General features: G+C 43.8%; 1 protein-coding gene across 1 annotated transcript in view; it reads left to right on the top strand.

Moving 5' to 3' along the window:
• NEDD9 (neural precursor cell expressed, developmentally down-regulated 9) overlaps window positions 1–23,160 on the top strand; it is a 47,550-nt gene that overhangs the window by 16,500 nt on the left and 7,890 nt on the right. Inside the window, exons 2-3 of the mRNA XM_003263510.4 lie at window positions 2,428–2,874; window positions 22,174–22,275. Of these exons, the coding sequence (XP_003263558.2) occupies window positions 2,428–2,874; window positions 22,174–22,275 (549 nt within the window). The remainder of the gene's footprint in view (window positions 1–2,427; window positions 2,875–22,173; window positions 22,276–23,160) is intronic.

The raw sequence follows: 23,160 nt of genomic DNA, 5'->3' as shown, positions 1-23,160 counted from the left end.
GACAACCCATCAGGAGGACTCACCTGCGGTGCCCACATTAGCCCAGACTGTGGGGCTCTGAGAGTTTCCCCTGAGAAGCAGCTCACGGGGGCGGTGTAGAAACATTAGCCGGCTGCTCACCAGTTGGTAAGAAGGTTACTGGGGCAGGGACAAAGAACGCCCAGGACGACTCTCGCACGGGGATTTCTATCTGCCTCTGATCAAGCACGCTCCGGTGCTCCACTTCAGTGCCTCATGGTGCTCTTGGAGTTGGAATTGGCCCAATTCCGAATGCCTTGAGCTGATTTATGCTGATTAGATCTGTAGCCCTTTGCCTTTCTACTGTTTTCTGTTTCTCTTCTTTCCCTTCTTTGTAGCCAGTATAATTGCACAGCTACCAACCCTCAGGTCCCATACAACTGGCCCGACTCTGTTGCTTCTGATTTCATGTAGGGGCTTCCCAATTGCTGAATGGGCCCAGAAGAAAGGGACAGACAGAGGCCAGAGTGGTCAGCTATCTCCTCACTTAATAACCTCAGGACAGCTCTGGTGGAGTCATTTCCTGGAGGTCATTTTAGTAAAAGGACCAGAATCTTGTCCTCTGTAACTCTATGACTTCTCTTGTAAAATACAGAATACCCAAAAGATGGGAGAAGAGAAACAGAGACAATTTTAGGATTATGACACCATCCTTAAATGGTTCCATGAACAGGGTAAACTGCTGCCTGATTTTATCTTTATGTATGTGAACTTTTAATTGTTAGATGAAACACAGCCCCTCCTGGAATATTAACTACCCAGTGAAACCTTCCCCTGAAATATGCACTCCTCAGTTTCCCTTTAGCTTCCCTGGCCGCTCACCTGTCTGTGTCCCACACTTCCTGGATCTCATAACTGTCAAGAAAAAGGACTTCAACCTTATTCTTGAAGAGTATCACAAAGCTTCCTGAGGACTGTCCTCTATGGCTTTACCTCCTTTAATTGCCCTGGCTAAGAGGAACCTGGCTCACAGCAGCAGAACTGGACCCTTCCCAACTACTGAATAGAGGGCAGATCCCTTCCATTGCACAGCCCTCCAGAGCAGAAAACGCGCAGGATCCGTGGCAATGGGGCTAGCACAAGGGGACGCGAGTGGTGCAAGTCAGCGGCAAAGAAATGAAAAGGACAAAGCTGAATGATCAAGTCCATGTTGCTAGAGAAGAAAATAGACAGCAAAAGTTCAGACAATGACAGCTGAAAATCCTACGAGTGTCGTGGTATAAAATAAAGTCATGAACCTGCCCCATCCAATCCGCAATCCTTTCTTCCATAAATGAGCCCCACCTCAATGACATTAAGTGCATCCAAACATCTTAACAAAGCATTAGAGTTCACTTTAAGTGTTCCGAGGGCTTGTGCTGAATCAACAACGTCCCGGACTTCGCTGTGCTCTGGGAAGGGGGCAGGCATGCGGGAATGGCTGCCCGCGTGCTGGGAAACTTTACTAACGCCAAGAAATGAAATCTTCCGAGCCTTTGAAAGGCCTCCAAGAATGTCAGCACGTACTGCCTGCCCACTCTCTGCTGAATGCCTACTTTGGCTGTCTGCTTAGTACTGAATGTGCCAGACAGGCCTTCATACAAAGACGGAGAGTGTGTTGGGCCCATGAAAGGGGAAGGCACCAGCATTTCCAATGTGAATGGCGAGATTCAAGAAGTAGGTGACGAAAGGGGAGGGCCAGGAGGGGCCCTCAGAAAAGGTATGCATAAAAGACCGAAAGAGAAGAGTTGGCATCCACCTATGTGTTAATAAATTCGTTGTCAAAGCTGGAGATGTAGATGGCTGCCGGCCTATGCTCCATGCTTGATGGCATGTCTACATGCCTTGCCTGTGGATTCTCTCTGGATCCAAGGCTCCTGTCATCTGAGAAAAAGAATTTCTAAGCCCTGCCAAGGCATATATATGTGTACTTCTATTGGCTTTTCAACTCCAAATATAAATGCTATTTGTACTGTGTGTTATTTGGGATTTTTCTTTTACTCTTTTCACCTCCAGTATAGAACAATATTGAGAAATGTTCACTGTCAAACATCTGAATATCTCGGAATTTTTTTTCTTTAAGCTCACTTTGAAAAAGGAAGAAAAATCTTCTGTATAGTGAACCATGCTCTAACTCTGTAACAGTGCTACTCATAATTCCTTGGCACGGCATCTCCTGCTAGAGGAAAGAACTCTTCTGGTGTTTTGAGCTTTTCCAAGGAGGCAGTCTGATGTCACTGGTGGCAGACGCAGTGTGTATGTATCTGTCTTTTGTCTGCACCACCTGTTTTTCTCCTTACAGTCTATTGTTCAGATTTATGCTTCTCTCTTTCCAGGAAGTGTGCCTTTCCATAAGAGCACGGGCCTTAGCTGCTAAAGGGGACCAACCCAATATTCTAACATGGTTTCCTTCTCTTCCTTCCTTTCTAGAATCTTATGGCAAGGGCCTTATATGACAATGTCCCAGAGTGTGCCGAGGAACTGGCCTTTCGCAAGGGAGACATCCTGACCATCATAGAGCAGAACACAGGGGGACTGGAAGGATGGTGGCTATGCTCCTTACACGGTCGGCAAGGCATTGTCCCAGGCAACCGGGTGAAGCTCCTGATTGGTCCCATGCAGGAGACTGCCTCCAGTCATGACCAGCCTGCCTCTGGACTGATGCAGCAGACCTTTGGCCAACAGAAGCTCTATCAAGTGCCAAACCCACAGGCTGCTCCCCGAGACACCATCTACCAAGTGCCACCTTCCTACCAAAATCAGGGAATTTACCAAGTCCCCACTGGCCACGGCACCCAAGAACAAGAGGTATATCAGGTGCCACCATCAGTGCAGAGAAGCATTGGGGGAACCAGTGGGCCCCACGTGGGTAAAAAGGTGAGTAAATGACTAACTAAATTTTTGTTCCTACCTATTTTTTTTCCCCATTGCACTTGGAGCATTTGGAAATGTTCCCAAATTAATAACTCGACGCTGCCAAGAAGTAGATATAACCAATACCTTAACCCAGGCATCATGTTTGCATGATTTTGCCATTCATCCATCATTCAGCAAAACTTCTTTGAATTACCACGTGCTGAGTACGGTTGATTTCCAGCCCTCCTAAGTTCCTGTGTCATCCTGGGTTACATGGGTTATTAAACTGTTTCTCTCCATCTTTCTCATACCTCAGCTTCTAAGCCTTCATTCTGTGCTCAAATCGTTTCCTATCTTTTCTGTTTCTTCACTGAGTGGAACAGACACCAAGTCTCCTACAAGCCTGATGATGCAACAAGGCTCCTCCCTTGGCCAAAAGCTGAATCATGACCTCAGTGGCCTGGCTGGACAAGGAACCCACCCAAAGTAGCGAGAGTGAGGAAGCTGGGAGTAGGTCATGCTGACCAACTCGTTCTATAGAGTTGTCAGCTTAGTTTGACTCATTTAAAAATGCATAGATACTAGTGGAATTGGAATGAAGCCATCCTCCTGTCCTTCAAGTCATTCTTATAATAATGCCTGAGGCAGTGGGTGAAAACAGTGGAGCTTGGATATTTAGGAAGGAATTAATTTAAAAATATAGTGTGGGGAGCTCTGCAACACCCTGTATAATCCCAAATACTTTAGCAATTTGAGGTCAATAGAAATTCACTAATTGAACAATGAATGCTGAGCATCTAATATATTTTTGATGCTTGTGATACAGTGATTAATTAAAGATAAAAAAAAAAAAAGATAAACAAAGCCCTGGTGATGCTTACATTGCCGTGGGGGAGACAGAAGCAACCAAGAGAATGCTAGGTAGGGACACGTGTTATCAGGAAAATAATGTCAGTGGACTGATTGGGGGTAATACCCACAACCAAGCTGATGCTTATGTGAACACCACAAGGGAGGGATTTTCTCTTTCATTTGCTGGCAAATTCCAATGGGTCCTGCAAGGTTTGGTATTAGGAATGAACCAATTTAACTGGATAAGAAGATATCCCTGAATTACAAGAGGAAAGATGCAATTATATACCAGAAAGAGCTTGTTGACCCTTAGAACACTAACTATAGATGTGTCCTGCCCCAAGTAAATCTAATATGAAGTCTGATTTTACAAACCTCTGTAAATTAGGGAATATCTATTTGATGCTATTAGAATCCTCTGTTGAAAAAACAAAGGATTCCTTTAAACAACGAAAGCACTAATGCATTTTTGGGTACATGGAAAGAGGCAGCCTAGAGACCCAAGACCAGGATACTGCGGAGAGCCCTTAGTGTTTGGCAGGGGAGGTGCCAGGGGCACCCTCCTGCCCTCCCCATCCTGGCCATGTCACCACCCCAGACCCTGACCCTGTGCGGGTGGATTCCTTTAAAAGGATTGGTGGATTTGGTGGATTCCAACAAAAGCACTAATGCATTTTTAAATCACCTTTTATATAAAAAGTATGTTTTACAAAATACTTCTCAAGAGCATGCATGTGGCATGAACTGAGCATATGTTCCTTAAGAGGGATTCCTCAAGGGTGGTGCACAGCTTTTAGACTTGTACTGCCCACGACAACGATGCCTGCCTAGAGGTGATAAACTGACTTGTGGCTTTTCAGTCTTCCTTGTCCTAGGAATTGTAGCTTCAAAGGGAAAACGAAACCTGGCCTCTATCTCCAGAGGGGAAAAATAACAGTTGAAAGGTGTAACTATAAATAAGTAACTTCTCTCATTCTTAGTCCTGGTTGTTTGCACCTTAAAAATAGCTCTCCCACATCTGAGCCAGTGTGAGGCAGAAGGGGAGGCCAGAACAGGAAATGCTTGGCTGGGAGGTGGTGGGCTCTAAACTTTCATCACAGTTGACTTTGGCAGGAAGGTAGCATGTTTTCCTTTTTAGACCCAACCTTTTCAGCTCCAAGTCGGAGAAGCCTAAGCCTTCAGACTTCTTCCCCTTGTATCTGCTCGGACTGCCCTGCAGGCTTTCCCCATGGCTCCCCATCCTTCCAGAGGGCAGAGATATTGACCCATCTTCCCTTGGATTGATGTCAAAGGGCTGGGGTGCTGGGGTGACCCTCGGGCACTCACATTCCATGGTTTGTTTTGCTTTTTTTAAGTCTACACTCACTAGAACATTTTCTGTTTAGCAAAAGGTAGATGAGTCCTGCAGGAGGAAATCAACTTCTGAAAATGACCTGTGCCAGCCCTTCCAGGAGCTGCAGCCAGGGCTGAAGAGTAGGTCATGCCTAAAGCATCACACAGTCAGGGTCTGGGGTAGTGACATGGCCAGGATGGGGAGGGCAAGAGGGTGGCCCTGGCACCTTCCTTGCCAAACACCAAGGGCTTCTCCACAGTATCCTGATCCTGGGTCTCTAGGCTGCCTCTCTCCATGTACCCTGGACCAGTGTTCACACTCATGGGAGTGTGGTTGCCTCTTCCTTTGTTTTCACTCCCTTCCTCACTTCTCTTTTCTATTTCTCTCTGTCTGTCTCTTTCTCTCTCTGTCTCTCTCTCTCTCTCTCCCTGTCCCTCCCTCTTTCTCTCTCCCTCCCTTCCTCCCTTCCTTCCTTTCTTTCATAGCGGAGATGGCTTAGCTGCTAGGAGGTGATTTTAGCCTTCCAGGCAATTGCAACTGCTTTAAAAAACATCTGTCAACATCTTCCTGGGTATAGGATATTCTCAGTGGGTGGGAATCATTCTAATGACTTAAGCCTAGGCCCTAAGAGATAATCCCAGCGCACTGGGGATCAGGCGTGGCTGTCTCATTTTTCTGAGTTTGCATTTTAGCAGTTTTACTGACTGGCTTAATAAAGCAATTTGCTCATTTTCTCTTTAAATTTTTCATCTGTAAGATAATATGAGCCCAGAACTAGATATGCCTGATAGTTTAAGCTATGGTCTTTAAAAGCTCTTGAATAAGAAAATGAGGAGGCAGTGGAATCTTATTCTGAACCACCGGGGAGGGGTTTTAAAATGTTAATGGGCATAGAATCACCATAGAGGTAGGGACAGTGAGTTTAAATGCAGATTCCCAGGTCTTTCCCTCGGAGAAATTAATCCAGTAGGTCTGGTTTGGGGCCCAGGAATCTGCATCTTATGGAGCTCTTTGAATAGTTTTGTGGGTGGTGGCCTAGGACTAGACTTCGAGAAACATTGTAAAGGGACCATGAAGGGGCTGGGACATGTTCCAATATGATTATGATTTGGGACTTTCCATAGTTCAAAATTCCCTTGATATTGCTACAGACTGTGGGCTTCGGAAGTTTTACCCAGCACTGCTTTTTTCTACTAATGAATCACTTAAGTTAAAAAAAAAAAAGACAGTGAATTCTGCCTTCTATCACTTCAACTTTGCTCTCTGGGAAACTCCAACCTCTACCCACCCTCTTGCATCCCCTCCACACTAACTGACATTCATCACGTATTAAATCAGCATTTAGAGAAAGAAATATAGTCCTAAAATCCCCACCCTTTTAGGAAACAAGCAGACAGTATGAGAATTGTGGAGAGAGTAAGGCCTTCAGGGTTCAGCTGATGCTGGGTTGTTTCTCCATAGCTGTATATCCTTTGGTAAGTTACTGACCATCTCTACGCCTTGGTTTCTTCATCTGTTTAATGGGAATGATACTAACTACTTCATAGGGCTGTTGTGAGAATTAAATGGAAGCATACATAGAAAGTCCCTGGCTCAGTGCTTAGCATGACAGGGGCTTAAAAGAATGCATTCCCCTCACCTTGCGTTTCCTTTCTCAGAGTTTATTTTCTACTGCATCAGCCCTGCTGTGTTTCTTACTACACACCGAAGGTACAAGTGCCTTCTTGCTAACACATATGCTGTGTTTTTTGAGTGTGTGGCTTTCTCTTTGGTTCTGCAAGAATTCTGCAAAGGGTGGAAAAAAACTCTCCAAGTTATCTGAAAACCATATACACTGCCACCTTTACTTAATTTCATTGGTCTTTTTCACTCTGTGTTTTGTGCACAGGGCCGTTTTATCCATTAGGCATTGTAGGCAACATGCCCAGTGCCTATAAGAATGTTTGGGAGCTGAATAAAAGATCTTTTGGCTCCAAAATATGAAACACAAAAACTGAAAAATAGAAATTAATAAACATTTAGGTCAATGTCTAGGAAACCATATCATGTCTGCTCCATTAATTGTTTTATTTAGGGCTCATAACTATTTCATCATATTAGAAAACAATATGTAGGTTATATTTTTCTCACTTTGCAAAGATTTCTAAATATGCATCATGATTGCCAAGAACCCACAGGCAATCCTAAATTAAATAAGTTAACTCATAGTCGAATAATTTGAAAAGCTGAATTATAAAAGAAGAAAAAAAGTTTTCAATTTTTAACAGCAAAAATTCTACTTAATATGGGATTATGGTTTGGGGGTAAATGAAATCTACAAATGTTCAAAACCAAAAGCCTAAAAAGATCTAAAATAGTCTCATTTCTCTGCTTCAAAGATCAGTGAAATTGCTGCCTGAGTTCATCCATTTCATGGTTGATCTGCATGGGAAATTATATGTGCTTCTCTGATTATTCTTTGGATGTGTCGCTTCTATTCTAACTGCTGGAACTATTTGTTGTACTTCTTTCTGAAGATCAGTTTGGGGCTAAATTACAAGCTGCATCAACACAGGAGCCATGGCTGCCTCCTGACTGCTATAGGCTGAGCACCTGGTAGAGCATCAGCCCACAGATAGCAGCCCAGTGAACCACTGAACAAGGTGGAAGCAAGAATCAAAGTGCTAAATTAGAGTTAACCTTTAGTTAACTGAAAGGTGGTTCTGATCTTATCACACATCCACCCTCACACGCTGCTGCTCAAATCCCATGGTCCAGCTCATTACCATCTGGTATGAGAGGTGTCAGATTATATACAGTCATTTCCCTCGCTGAAGGACCTTTCAGAATGTCACTGTCTGTGTCCTGTAAGGACAATGAGCACCTTGAAGCAAATCATGAGTGATGTAAAGAAGGGCTTATCTGAGAGTTTAACTTCTGTGCATTTTGCCCAATTTAGACAAGATTAGTTAACTCCTCTGTGGTCACCTAAGGAGGAAAACTAGACTTTTTTTTTTTTTTTTTTTTGAGTCAGGGTCTCGCTCTGTCACCCAGGCTGAAGTGCGGTGGCACCATCTCGGCTCACTGCAACTTCTGGCTCCCGGGTTCAAGCGATTCTCATGCCTCAGCCTGCCCAGTAGCTGGGACTACAGGCATGCACTACCAAGCCTGGCTAATTTTTGTGCTTTTAGTAGAGATGGAGATTTGCCACGTTGGCCAGGCTGGTCTTGAACTCCTGGCCTCAGGTGATATGTCCGCTTCAGGTTCCCAGAGTGCTGGGATAATAGTCATAAGCCACTGTGCCCGGCCTGACTTTTTCTACTGAGGAACAGAACTTCCTTTGCATATGTTATGATTTACCTAGAATGCCTTTCCCTTCTATTTTCCCTGTGAACTCCTATCCATTCTTTAAAACCCACTCCAAGGTTCATCCCCTTCATGAAGCTTCCTCTCTGCAACCCAGCAGTTTCTCCCTTCTCTATGGTCCCAGAATATGTTGTACATTTCATTGATCTCAAGGGCTCCTTAAAAATGGAACGGTCTGCCATTGCAATGTGTGTGATGGTCTAGACTGGGGTAAGTATTGCTTTGAGGTGGCACTTGGAAAACTCAAGTAATATTCAGATTTACCAAGATTCTATGACATCATCTTTAAGGACCATTTTCTACCTTCCAAAGTGGGTCACGGCCAAATGTTGGCAGGCAATGATTCGAAGGTTTTAGCCAGGTCTTCCAGGCCCATTCCTGAAAGGTAATGTAAGAAACAGAAATAGATTAGCTACAATGTTTGTACCTTCCTAGACACTGAGTCATCACAAATTACACACATACACGTACATACACATACACATACACACACAGAGACACCCGTAAGCTGTTGGCTAAGGAACAAGGACTTCCCTTATTGGAATTTGAGGCATTGTGCAATCTGGTTGCCCAGAGCGACACTCAGATACTAGCCAACTAAGTGCTATATATTAGCAGCATGACTTGTCTAACAACAAGCAAAAAATAGGTTTAGAGGAAATGAAAGCTTCCAGAAAAGTTAAACTCTGATTTCACCTCACTTTCTCCTGTTCCTTGCCTATACATGCACAAAATACGTACACACCCAAAAAATACTCCTAGGGCAGAGGGTACTTCAGTTTCCTCATTTATAAATCAATAAAGTACAACTATGTTCCAGAATTGTACATCTCTACATAAAGATAAACCTAATTTAAATGAATTGTTTGCCTTGATACATGATTTTTGGGGCTATGCAGAGAACTGAACTTGCCATCTAAAATGTCATGCCTGAAGTTTCAAGATACACTTTAATATTACACAAAACTGGAGGTCATTCAGCAGTTGAACGGCAGGACTTTATGAGCTCACTTTGAAAATGAGAAGTATCTTTTCTCAGACAAGTCACCCAAGCCAAAGCAATGAGCAAACTGTAACACCCCTCCTTAAAAATTAACAAAGGTCCTTTTTGTTTGGCCAGTGCCAAGGCCTTCAAACTCAGTTGCACTTCATTCTAAAGTTTATAGATAATGCATATTTCTAAGAGTGCATTAGTAACTTCTTATAAACCCACACCAAAGCAAACAGAGGTTAACCCTCCTTTTTCAATGATTTCATGCTAAATGACTGTGCTTATCAGAGTGAAGAGGTAAGAGACTGCTTTAATACTATGTCTGGCTAAGTAGGAGAACACTGTGAGAGAGAGAGAACAGAATAAATTTATTTATTTAATTTCATGATAAAACAAACAATATTCGTTGAAGACATCTTTTTTTTTTTTTTTTTTTTTTTTGAGACGGAGTTTCACTCTTGTTGTCCAGGCTGGAATGCAATGGTGCAATCTTGGCTCACTGCAACCTCCGCCTCCCAGGTTCAAGCGATTCTCCTGTCTCAGCCTCCCAAGTAGCTGGGATTACAGGTGCCCGCCACCTTGCCCGGCTAATTTTTGTATTTTTAGTAGAGATGGGGTTTCATTATATTGGTCAGGCTGGTCTCGAACTCCTGATCTCAGGTGATCTGCCCACCTCGGCCTCCCAAAGTGCTGGGATTACAGACATGAGCCTCCACGCCCGGCCTGGTTGTACAAATCTTTAAAAAAAGACTTGCTTGAATACATTGTGCAAAATGCAGAACTAGAAACTGTCAGCAATCAAAAGCACTTCATTCTAACTAGCTGTGCCTTAAACGTTGTCAAGATAACTTCTAGAGAGAAGTGCTGCTCCTGTTGAATGTGTGTCAGTGCCACTCACATAGGACAATGTGTGTTCCTCAAAAGTCGGATGTAGGTCGGGCGCGGTGGCGCATGCCTGTAATTCCAGCACTTTGGAAGGCCGAAGTGGGTGGATCACCTGAGGTCAGGAGCTCGCAACCAGCCTGACTGATACCATGAAACCCCGTCTCCAATAAATACAAAAAAATTAGCCGGGCTTGGTGGTGCATGCCTGTTAATCCGAGTTGCTTGGGAGGCTGAGACAGGAGAATCGCTTGTACCTGGGAGGCAGAGGTTGCAGTGAGCTGAGATCACACCATTGCACTCCAGCCTGGGCAACAAGAGCAAAACTCTGTCTCAAAAAAAAAAAAAAAAAAAAGTAGGCTGTAACTCCAGTAACATTTGAAGAGCACCAAGGAGTCCTCTCTTTAAAGGGATCCCACAGTATATCAGTTTTTTGAAGCAAAGAAGCCTTTAGCAATGCCACAATCGCCTCTGATTTATTTGATTAATTTTTGTAATACTTGGTTTTCTTAAAGCATGGCACACTTAAACCAGTTATTTATTGGAATAGTTTCTGTTTTCAAAGTCACCACCAATTGAATGTGCAGCCTTCACTGTGTCATTACCCCATGCTTCCGTCTCATTTTGCAAGATAGTGTTAGAACTAAAGTGGGGGTGACCCCAAGGCGCCTTGAGCCTTGGCTCCATGTTAGGGATCCCATAAAGGTACTAGCACTTGATCCTCTCCACAGCCTCGTGAGATGCGCCTCACAGCATTTGCTGTTCAGAGGAGGGAACTGAGGTCTGAGAAGGAAATTCACTTGCTGAAGTTAACTTGCTGCCTCCAGTGAGAGGCAGGATTGATATTTGAGCCCACGTCTGTCTGACTCCAATGCTAATGATTTTTACATCCCGGCTGAAGGATGATGTTGCCAAGCCCTTAAAGAAGAAGGCATATTGGGGCACCTCATTAGCAATTTGGGCGCTAAATCCTACCCTGTTGGCCAGGATGAATTAAAGTTGCTGCCCAGGGCTCCCACCTCAGGTCCAGGGAGTAGCCTCAATACTGAGGGAATCTGAATTAAGGAGCGTGGAAGTTCCCCCCACCCAGCTGTAGTGGGCAGTTTCAGAGTGGGCTGATCCAGGAGTCCTGACCAGGTCACTAGGGTGATGTCTAGACTCCAGTACCACTGAGAACGTTGCTATGTTGGCTTTCTCTGCCACACGGAAAGGCTGTCTTTTCTTTTCTTTTTTTTTTTTTTTTTTTGAGATGGACCCTCCCTCTGTTGCACAGGCTGGAGTGCAGTGGCGCGATCTCGGCTCACCACAACCTCCGCCTTCTGGGTTCAAGTGATTCTCCTGCCTTAGCCTCCCAAGTAGCTGGGACTATGGGTGCGTGCTACCATGCCTGGCTAATTTTTGTATTTTCAGTAGAGACAAAGTTTCACTACGTTGGCAGGCTGGTCTCGAACTCCTGACCTCGTGATCTGCCCTCCTTGGCCTCCCAAAGTGCTGGGATTATAGGCATGAGCCACCACGCCTAGCCTAAGACTGTCTTTCCAAATGACTTCAAATTCCTTCAAATGGGTAACTTCATTTAACCAGGTGGGGGCACCTCCCAAAACACAAGTTACCCAGCTTTCAAGTTGTGGCTCTCATATAAGGAAGTAACTTTCTTTGAGAGTATTTACTTGTGAAATTAGTAAAGTAGTAAATTTCTGGAAAATGTCTAACATGTATTGCTAGTGTAGGCCACAGGGCATTGAGAAACGTATACCGCTGCACTGCTGGCCCAGCTAACCAAGGGTCTCCTTCACTTCTTTGTCATTAATAGCCTGAGTAACTAACTCTACTTTAGTTCCCTCAACTGTGAAATGGCAAGTGACGCTAGATTATCTCTAATGATCTTTGCTAAAATTTTATGATCCAGATATCCTTATCTGATTCTTTCTCAGAATCACTTTAACAGTTTAATAAAAACGGCCTGACATCAAGAGTGTTTTTTTTTTTTAAGAAAAGATACTCAAGCATTGATTATAAATTTCAACTTGACGCTTAAGTTTTTGCAAATCTTTCCTACTCTTCCTTTAGGATCCAGCCCACCATCCCATCCAGAACCACAGTGCCCTTTGGAAGACAGAGCTATGCCAAAAGACAGCAGGAGCAGGCAGGGACACAAGGAGGCAGGGACTGGAGTGTGCTGAGCCAGTGAGAATCAGTGTTTGACAGACCTGGGTCCTGTACCCAAAAAAACTTCCAGAGTTCCCCATTAAGGATCACTCTCATCCCTGTTTTGTTACCAAGAGCTAAGAAAGCAATTCATCCTGGAACTCATTGTTTTCTGCCCATTTTCCCCTGTGTAATCCTCTTGGATTTTGCAGAAGACGTTTTAGGCCTGTTGTCTCTGGACATGACAACCACCTGCAGAGCTGGCACCGAGTTCTGCCTCGTGAGTGGTTTGCCCCATCAGCCACTGCATCCTTTCTTCCAACTAAACCTGAGCATTCTCCTCTTCAGGAAGAAATGATACCAATCGATATTTGGGTCCCAAAATGCTCATCTCTCACCTCCTCTCCATAGTCCCATTCCCCTTAGGGCAGTCTGTGGGCATCTCTCTAAAATCCATTTCCCAATCTAGATGTAGTGCTCAGAGTCCTGTTGAATTTATTCGGACATCAAAAGAGCCAAAATACTTGTGCTTTTTTACGGTTTTCATTCAAAGAACATTTCAGTCCATGAGACAGAAAAAAAATGGCTTTGCTGTATCCAACTTGTCACAGGCTTGTATTTGGCATTGTTCTGAGAAAGACCTCAACCACTTGTGAAACCCAGACGTCATTTCCCGTCGTGTTCTTTCATGTTAAATGCTTCTAGCTGCTCGCTGGTGCTTGGTCACTCTATAACTAAATATTGCTTTAGCACTTGCCACACAAAGAGCTTCCTGAAAGCAGCAGGGGAGACATGCTAGGGGCTTAACAATGAGGGCACTGTTTCCATTGAGCGGGTCTGCTGCCCAATGCTGTGTCAAATGAAACTGACCCAGGAGCACCATTGCTCCACTTCTGAGCTTCCAGTTGTGACTTTTTCCTCACTGGGGAAAGAAGCTGGCTGTGATTTACATGTGGCTAGCAAAAGGCTTAGTTCTGGCATAAAATCAGGCATCAGAAGAACTTTGAAAGAAAGTAAATCACCTCCCCAAAATACATGGGGAAAAAACTTCATGAGCACTGAGAAGCATTTGGAAGAGTTAACCTTGGGCATGGCTTACGAGGGTGTATTTTTAAGGCCAGACTCAGTTTTCATTATATTGTTGCTATGCAAGTAAATAAATGAGCTCACTGCTACACCCAAGCTGGGCAGAGCAAATTTACAGAGAATTAATAAATCCAGGGTAGGCAACATGTGGCTTTTCTTTTGGTCATAGAAAAGCAACTAGTCCTCTTGGATTTTAAACAGGCAAACCTCTGTAGCTTTGCAGTTTCTGAAAATGGGATCCCAGTTCTAATGGGCAGGCACTGATAATGGTAATGTTTCTTTTCCTAGGGTTTTCTTTAAAGGGAAGGGATCAAATAGTTCATTTAAGACAAAGAGGTTATTATAAAGTCTAATAAATACTGTGGTAGCTCTGTTAATGCTTTTCAAGGGCATTTAAGTGAAAGAAGTCCTTTCCAACAGGCAGTTTTGGAAAGCTAAACACTCTTGTTAATTCATGAAACACAAAGAGAGATAATATAAATAAATCAGGGGCTGGGGAGGAATTAGAGATAGACAGGAAGCAGTCAAATTTTACGTCCCACATATGCCAAGAAAAGTGCAAATACGTGGCTGTTTTAATCAGTAAAACATACTTTTAAATTCAGAGAATTGTAGGTACTATGAATGGTGAGGTTATAAATCCGTAATCATTATGGCACAGGGACACTTTTTAACTTCTCATCAATTACCCATTGTTATTTCCTGAGCACCTCCTGGGTTACCTAGCTCCTGACTAGGCCTTAGGGAAGGACACAAGAAGCTGATCCACACATTACTGCTCTGGTAAATTCATGGGTAAACTCCACTCGTCAATAATCAAGGCATTATCTCTATATTGGAGGCAAAGGATTGCACAATTCAGGCTATTTTTAATGTTGCTTTGGATTGTAGAGACTTAGAGGAATCATGGGACATAGAATCTAGAACAGGTCTGTGTCCCACCATTCTCTTCGAAGAAAACCTTTCAAGTAATATTTCTTATTATTTTTTAAAATCTTGTTAAAATGACAAAATATATATATTTTTTAATTTTTAAAATTTTGATGCATACAAAGATAGACAGACACAGATAGATAGATAATGTAGAAGCATAAATAATAATAAGTCACTAGAGCATGACTAAGTAGTGAAGTTACCCAGTCTCCTCTCCATCCCATCTCTCTGTCTCTCATCCACTCTACACAACTCTTCCTATCAAAGAGTAGGATTTTTCTGCTTCATTTTTTTACTGCTTTGTTCTTACTTAGGGTTGCTGGAAGCACATGGAAGGAGGGAAGTAGCCAAAACAAGACAGTGTTGGGAGGGGAGAGATGAGAAGTCATGATAAGCAGCTGGGTGGGTGACCCACAGGGCTGGCATCAGAAGGAAACATAGCAAAACATGGTGGTTATGAGGATTGCTGTGGGGAGAGGGATTGGCCTTTGTGAGTGGCCGCCGTCTGCTCCCTTCCAGCTTCCCTTAGTGCTCCATTGAGCTAGCAGCATGCAGCTGAGAAGTTGAAGCTCTGACCACATGGCCTCTGCTGCCACTGCTCTGCCCCTATCCCAGGCACCTAGCCAGCTCTGCATTAAGGAGGTGAAGTGGATACCCAAGGAAAGAAGTGCCCCCAAGGAGACTTGCTGAGACCTTGAACAAGTGACACAATGTGAGCACAACTTGTCTTGACAGAAAATGCTTTGTTTCTAGGCATTCCAGAGATGGGCAAGTGTCCTATTTCTTGGTGAGAGCCTCTAAACAAACCCAGCTTGTGAACCTCCACTGAAAAGATCTCATCTAATGAGCATTTTAACAAAGTGTCCTGAGTTTGGAGCCTTGCCATCTTTCTCTTGGATAAATATCTTTATCTCCTAGACTTGGAAAAACACATTTTCTCCTGGGGTTTCCCATTGGCGTGTCTTGAGCTGCTCTGGTGATAACCATAATAATGCCAATACTGATATGAACAGCAGAAAACAGAAACCCCAAGAACTCTACAGATGATCATCAAGGGCCACTGTCTCTTACCGTCTGCTGCTTTGGTTTGAAATTCTCACTGCCTCTTAGATCTCAATTTGAGCACTATACATTCCTGAAGATTAATTTCTTTCTATCTGACTTAAATTTAGGAATGATTAAATCTTGATTTCTCCCATGATTTGATCCTAAAACATTCTGAAACAGCCTTGAGATCTGTGATTACTAAGACATACATAACATTCTTAGCACATTAGAAAGCAAGAATTGACTGTTGCTTGTCTTGTTCCTGTTGTCTTGTCCCCTGAATTCCTGTTTATCTTTGATTGTATGTGGGACACTGTATTTTAATACATTTGTAGAAATACTGTGAAGCCTATAAAGATGTTCTCTGCCTCCAGAGAGAATTTTGTTTCCTTCCACCAGCCTCGTAGGCAAGCATACACCAGATTCCATGCTTTGAGATGTTCTGGCAACCCTGATGTCTTCAGCCTGTGCAAGGGTGGGTTTACTTCCAGTTAATTCTTATTTTGGATACAGTCCTTAGGGTTCCAACCCAAAGTCGGAGGTGGTTTGGGGTCCCTACCTTGGTGAGCCCTATAGTCGAATGTTCCCCCTTACCCAAATAAGCTGTAGAAAACCCAGCACAGCCTCCCAGGCACCTGTTTCAGATCAGCAAAAAATAGCAAATGCCCCCCAAGGAAAAGCAATCTCACCTCTATTAATTCTTCTCCCAAAGTTTGACCTAGTAATTCTTTATTATCCTTTAACTCTTGACACTATTAAGAAGATCTTTTCTAGCTTTTCTTCATTTTTTTAAGTTGTCTTCAGCAAGGTGGTTAATCTCAATTACCTAGTCCATGATTTCTCGAAGTCGAAGTCAAAAGGTAAAATCTATATAGCCTAGGTGACAATTGCAATAACAATAACAATAGCTAAGGCTTATTATGGCTTTATGCCAGGTACTTTATGCACTTGATCTCATTTAATATTCATATAGCCTATGAGGGAAGTATAATTTCTATTCTACTTATGAGAAAACAGGCTTAGAATGGAACCTTGGTTCTCATAGCTTGTGAGTGGTAGAACCAGGATTTAGATCCAGCTCTGCCTGAGTCCAGCTTCTGTTTGTTAATTACTTCCCTCTTCAGACCTAATTCTTCCAATAAGCAACAGAAAAAGACCCAGTGGGGCCATGGCCTCTGGTACACAGCTTCTCATGAACGAGCCTATCACACATCCCCAGAGCTAAAGCAAGCGTATGTTCCTTCTGATATGTTCCTAAAGAGCAGGGTTTGTTTTGGTTTCCCTTTTCCAAAACACTCTCCCACATATTTCTGGCTTGTGGTTAAGAAGAACCCAGGTGTTCATGTCATATACGAGCTCAACTGGGGAAAAGGAAAACATCCAGCAGCTCTCCTTGCCCTCCAATAGTGGCTTCACCCAATTTCGGGTGCATTCTTCTACGGTTTCTGATTTCTCAACTTCACCTAACATTCCCTTGCCTTCTTGGCTCCCTCTCTTGCCCAACGCTACCATGCATGGCTGATAGGGCACCGTTCTGCCCCATATCCCATGGGTTCTACTTAACCCAGAGCTGGCTTACCTGGAAACCAAGCTTATTCTATACTGGCAGACCTCATGCCATCTTGCTTAATAGCCTTCAGTTTTCTTTTAGTTGATTAATGTATCACTCAATAGATTTATGCAAGACCTACTGTGCTAGGCACTGTACTAGGCCCTGTGGTTTATATTTAAATGAAGAGGGAATGATCTTTGACTTTAAAATGCTGGAAGAAGAGATGAGATGCATCGAGACCGTCAAACCACAAGTGGTAAGTGCCGTTAGAGATGTGTGGATCACCGGCTCAGGGAGTTCCGAGGACAGAGACATCTGTTTGGGAAGGGCTTGGTGGGGGAAAGGCATTCAGCCTGGCCTTGAAAATCAGTTAAAGTTTGAATATGAGGAAAGAAAGAAGAGCATCTCAGACAAGGACATGGCATGGATGAAGGCACAGAGGTGTGGGCATGCAGGGCATCTGTGGAAATGGACAGCTCAGTTCTCGCCGAGGGAGGGAGTTGGTGCAGAGCCTGGGGGCCCTGCCTTCAGAAGATTTCCAAGAGGAAGGAGGGCAAAAATACACAGATGAAGGCAAAGACTGGCAGCCCGGAGGCCAAAGACGTGTTTAGTTTGGCCAAGACACTGTTTTTAAAATTTAAGCCAATTTTGAAAACCAGGTTTCACATAAAATCCCAAACGTCTGGCTTCTGAAAATGTGAAAGATCTGGCAACACAGGGCGCAATGTCTTCCCCCTTTCGGTAGAGGAGTTCTGTCTCCCCGGCACCAAAGCCTGGCTTGTTTCTTCCCTACACCCTACTTGCTTGGTCCTCGAGCATCTGAGTATAGGACCCTTGCTCTGCTATAGGTACCAGCTCAGGGAACACAGATGCAGAAACATCAGAAAGAATCCCAAGGGCCTCTCATCCAACTTGCTGACTGTCATCATTTTGGTTTTCAGACCTCCCTATCTCTCTCTCTCTGCTACCTAAACACAGACCCTCTTCTTTAAAATTTCAGCATACATGGCTTTCAAAATTATGAGGCACGAAAGTGTCAAAAGCATCTCCAAAAACTCATGCTGCCAGGATCTGAGACTCAAAACAGTGTGGATCAAACACAATCAAAGTGTGGAGTGGGGCAATTCGAGTTTATTTTCTTGCTTTTATGTAAGCAGATTAATTAGAGAACTACATAACGCCAGTCTTTGGGCTTTTGATCCTATCCTGCAGGGACCCAGACTTGGAGATGTATTAAATGGATTCTTCCTTTTCTAAATGTCTGCAATCTGCCCTTCTTGGCTTCATAGCTCTTCTCAAAGTCTCTGTCTTGGACCCTCCCATTAGTTACTGAGAATGGTATACTAACATCTGAGAAAGGTTGGATTCCTCCTAGGGACAGAAAATCCATATATGGAAAGTGCAAATCCTGTACCGGGTAATCACGAAAGCAGTTGCAGTAGCATTGGGTCATAGAGCCCCAAGAGACCTCACAATTCAGCCCCCTTCCTGGCAACACTAATGAATTAAGAGGTCAGTTTGGTAATTCCAAAGGCTAAGCCTTTGTAACTATAAATAAATACATAGAATGAAAGGAATGTAGAAAAAAAAAAAGCAAACAGAGGGGGAAAGGAAATGAAAAACCTGACTTGATTTCATTGAGAAAATTAGTTAAAAAATGTCCTTTGTGTAGCAATTCGTTTAATGCCTCACCGAACAAATGCCTAGAATTCTTCCAAACCTGCAGTCCCCTTAACCAGACCTTGGTGTGCGTCTTCGGCTGAAGTTCAGCAGTTCTGGGAGGTGGAATGAGGAGAGATCGTAGGAAGGTTTTTGTGTACTTAATGTCAAGCAGCAAGAAAAAGCCTTAATGAACCACAAAACTGGAGACTTTGTAAGGTACAGCTCAGTCAGCACTTTTACTCCGAGGAGAGAACACACAATTGGAATGAAAGTGACCCAAGCAACAGGTCGAGGCAGAGAATGTCCAAAAGTAGAAGACTTCCAGCTCCCTGATCTTCCATACGTCACAATGCGGATTGCTGCACTGGACTTGGCATTTAAATGGGACCAGCATTTTTCATCCTGGTCTTATTTAAATGCCATTTACGGACCAACGTGAATTAGATGGTAACATCAGGAAGGCTGGAATCGGTGGCAGGGGGCGGGGGGTGCTGTATTTGGTTGGCTTTTTCCCCCTGTGGTTTTCACCATCTGTTTCTTTGAATGCATAAACAAGGAAAATGACTGGTTTGGAATGCAGAGTTTTAAAAAACCAGATGACCACAGGCATCCTCTAAATGAGAGAGAGAAAGCAAGTTGGGGTTCTGTGACATTTGTCAGGAAGTGAAATGTTAAATACCGGGAAGCATTAGCGCTCTCTGCCAGGGAAGGTCCACAAAGGCAAGGAAACGCTTTGGCAGTGACCCTGCCTTCCTTTTCTGAGGTCGTGCTATGTTTATATGTCACCTAGTGCTATTTTCAGACACCAGCGCCACCCACTCAAGCTCCCAGCCCCCTTCTAGGTTTTTTGTTTGTTTGGTTGGTTGGTTTTGTTTTCTTTTGAGACGGAGTCTATCTCTGTCGCCCAGGCTGGAGTGCAGTGGAACGATCTCGGCTCACTGCAAGCTCCTCCTCCCAGGTTCACGCCATTCTCCTGCCTCAGCCTCCCAAGTAGCTGGGACTAGAGGCGCCCACCACCACGCCTGGCTAATTTTATGTATTTTTAGTAGAGATGGGGTTTCACCGTGTTAGCCAGGATGGTCTCGATCTCCTGACCTCGTGATTGGCGCGCCTTGGCCTCCCAAAGTGCTGGGATTACAGGCGTGAGCCACCGTGCCCAGCCTGTTTGTTTGATTGTTTGTTTGTTTGTTTGTTGAGATGGAGTTTCACTCTTTTTGCCCAGGCTGGAGTGCAGTGGCGAGATCTCAGCTCACTGCAACCTCCGCCTCTCGGATTCAACTGATTCTCCTGCTTCAGCCTCCTGAGTAGCTGGGATTACAGGCACATGCCACCACGCCCGACTAATTTTATATTTTTAGTAAAGACAGAGTTTCACCATGCTGGCCAGGCTGGTCTTGAACTCCTGACCTTAGGTGGTTCTCCCGCCTTGACCTCCCAAAGTGCTGGGATTACAAGCATGAGCCACTGCACCCGACATGCCCCCTTCTGTTTTTTAAACGAAAGATGAACAGTTAAGCTGCACTTAGCTTTGGTTTTCCATTAGCATTATTGCTAAGTTGGCAACCTTGGATAAAACCCACTCTTGGAAACTTTTAAGCTGAACAAAAGCTGCACTATGAGCAGGTGCTATGATAAAGCCAAGACAGCGCTCTAAGTAGAGGGGCTGATGAAATAGACTAAGGGGAGATCTTCATTTCTCTCCTGGACAATAGCGAGTAAAAAAAAAAAATCATATAAGAGCATTAGGAACACAGAGTGTTTTTCTTTAGCAAAGGGCATCCTGCTTTAAAAAGGAAGGTTTGCTATGCACAATACAGTGGCCACTCTATAAAGTGGTTCCGTATGCTCCATGCCAACAGACCTCAAAGCAGTAGGTTCCTTTTTTAAACCCAAGACGGTGGAGAGACTTGATGGAAATTTTGAGTGCATACTAATCTCTTTTACTTCATTGCAAGAAATAATCAGTTGTAAGCACTAGGGATTTAAAGCCATATTGAACTCAGGCATTTTGAGAGCCCCTGGGGAGACGGGCATTGGTGCATTTGGCTGAGTTCCACCCATTTCAGCATAAGACGGACGTGCAGCATTTTTCACATAGTTTTGTAGGCAGCCTGACGCCAGAGTTTTCACTTCAGAGAAAGGATAAAAGTTGACGGTTTCTTAGGGAACAACCAACTCTTCCTAATTTGCAATGTCTGTTCTCCTCAAACATGTTGTGGGCAATGCTTGAGATGGGCATTCAATGACTCAAAGGGTGGGGGTTAGGCAGAAACAAGACCCTGGGCATTTAGAAGCCCTTGGAGGATTACATATATTTCAAAATGAGTTAAGTTCAAATAATTTTTTGCTGGTGCTTAGCACACCAGTGAAGTATGTAGATATGAAAACAGGAGGCTGTTAGGTAAGATTCATTTTATTGGCACTGATTCCAGATGCCAGCATCATGATGAACGCTATTTGACTTCTGATATCCCTTGACGTAGATACTGTTGGGGATGTTTTCTTTCCTGGTGGAAATGGGAAAATGATTAGAGACCAGAGGTCAGGAGACCTGAACTCTGTTCCTGGTACCTCCCTGGCTCAGTATTTTGTTTGTTTGATAAGTTAGATTGAAAGCTCCCAGAGGTTTCTAAGGATAGCACAGTTTGAGCATTGGCTTTGTAAAAGTACTCTGGTGACCCATGGAATTACAGTTATAATTCATCATAATAATGTCCAGTGAAGAGGCATACTGAGGAAGGCATGAGAGGAATTTTAAGTGGCTGAACTCTATTTGCATTATTCATTTTACAAATCGTTTCACAGCCTTAAAGCAAATTTCAGTATGTGGTACTTTAGATGCAAAATGCTCCTCTAGGACTATCGTAAGTTACATACAGGTATCCCTTAAAGTACATTTTAGAAATATGCTTACAGTGCATCAACTCTATCTGATGAACTTTGAGATGATCACAAGGAAGAGATATTTTAGGGATTTTTTTTTTTTCTCATTGGGATTCAATGGGATTTAAGTTTACTAACCTGGGCCAGATGCAGTGGCTCACACCTGTAATCCCTGCACTTTAGGAGGCCGAGACAGGTGGATGACCTGAGATCAGGAGTTCGAGACCAGCCTGGCCAACATGATGAAACCCTGTCTCTACTAAAAATACAAAAAATTAGCTGGGCGTGGTGGCATGCACCTGTAATCTCAACTACTCAGGAGGCTGAGGCAGGAAAATCGCTTGAACCTGGGAGGCGGAGGTTGCTGTGAGCTGAGATCGTGCCACTGCACTCCAGCCTGGGGAGCAAGAGCAAAACTCCATCTCAAAAAAAAAAAATGTTTACTAACCTGGTGTCTACTTGCCTGCTTCCTGTTGTGTCTTCTTTCTTCAGTTTCTTTCTATCTTTTTATGAGGGAGAGTTGAGGGATGAGTGCTTGGGTAGGAGGCAAGGAGATTCAAGGATTCAGGCTTGGAAATTTACACCTCTGTGCCTTCTCTCCCACAGGTGATAACCCCCGTGAGGACAGGCCATGGCTACGTATACGAGTACCCGTCCAGATACCAAAAGGACGTCTATGATATCCCTCCTTCCCAGACCACTCAAGGGGTGCGTACGAGAACATGGTCACAAGAGGAGAAGCGCGTCTAAGGGTAGTGTTCCTTCAGGGCTGTAGAGAAAAGGGAGTTCACAAACTATGTATCAATATATGCCATATGAAGCTTTATTTAGGTTGTCTACCCAGTAGCCACTTTAGCCAATGCTATTTAAATTATGTTTTCTGGATTTGCTTTATCAGGAAATCCTAGTATTTCACCCAAGAGAGCTTATATTCTTCTACAATTTTGCTTCAGAAAGTAGATTTTTCTTTTTTCTTTTTTTTTTTTGTGTGTGTGTTAGACAGAATCTCACTTTGTTGCCCAGGCTGGAGTGCAGTGGCTCTATCTGAGCTCACTGCAACCTCCACCTCCCAGGCTCAAGCAACTCTCCTGCCCCTGCCTCAGCTTCCCAAGTAGCTGGGACTACAGGCACACACACCACCATACCTGACTAATTTTTGTATTTTTGTAGAGACAGGGTTTTGCCATGTTGGCCAGGCTGGTTTTGAACTTCTGACTGCAAGTAGTCTGCCCACCTCGGCCTTCAAAAGTGCTGGGATTATAGGTGTGAGCCACCGTGCCCAGCTGGAAAGTAGAAAATTTAAACTACACTTTAAAGTACAGACAGCGTAGATATTTCACATAAGATCGTCTTTTTTTTTTTTTTGAGACAGAGTCTTGTTCTGTCACCAGGCTGGGAGTGCAGTGGCACAATCTCAGCTCACTGCAACCTCTGCCTCCCGAGTTCAGGCGATTCTCCTGTCTCAGCCTCCCAAGTATCTGGAACTACAGGTGGGCACCACCACACCCAGCTAATTTTTGTATTTTTAGTAGAGATAGGGTTTTACCATGTTGGCCAGGATGGTCTCGATTTCTTGACCTTGTGATCTACCCA

Source organism: Nomascus leucogenys, chromosome 8 (assembly GCF_006542625.1).
Source record: "Nomascus leucogenys isolate Asia chromosome 8, Asia_NLE_v1, whole genome shotgun sequence".
Taxonomy (NCBI): Eukaryota; Metazoa; Chordata; class Mammalia; order Primates; family Hylobatidae; genus Nomascus; species Nomascus leucogenys.
This window is presented reverse-complemented; position numbering and strand designations above follow the sequence as displayed.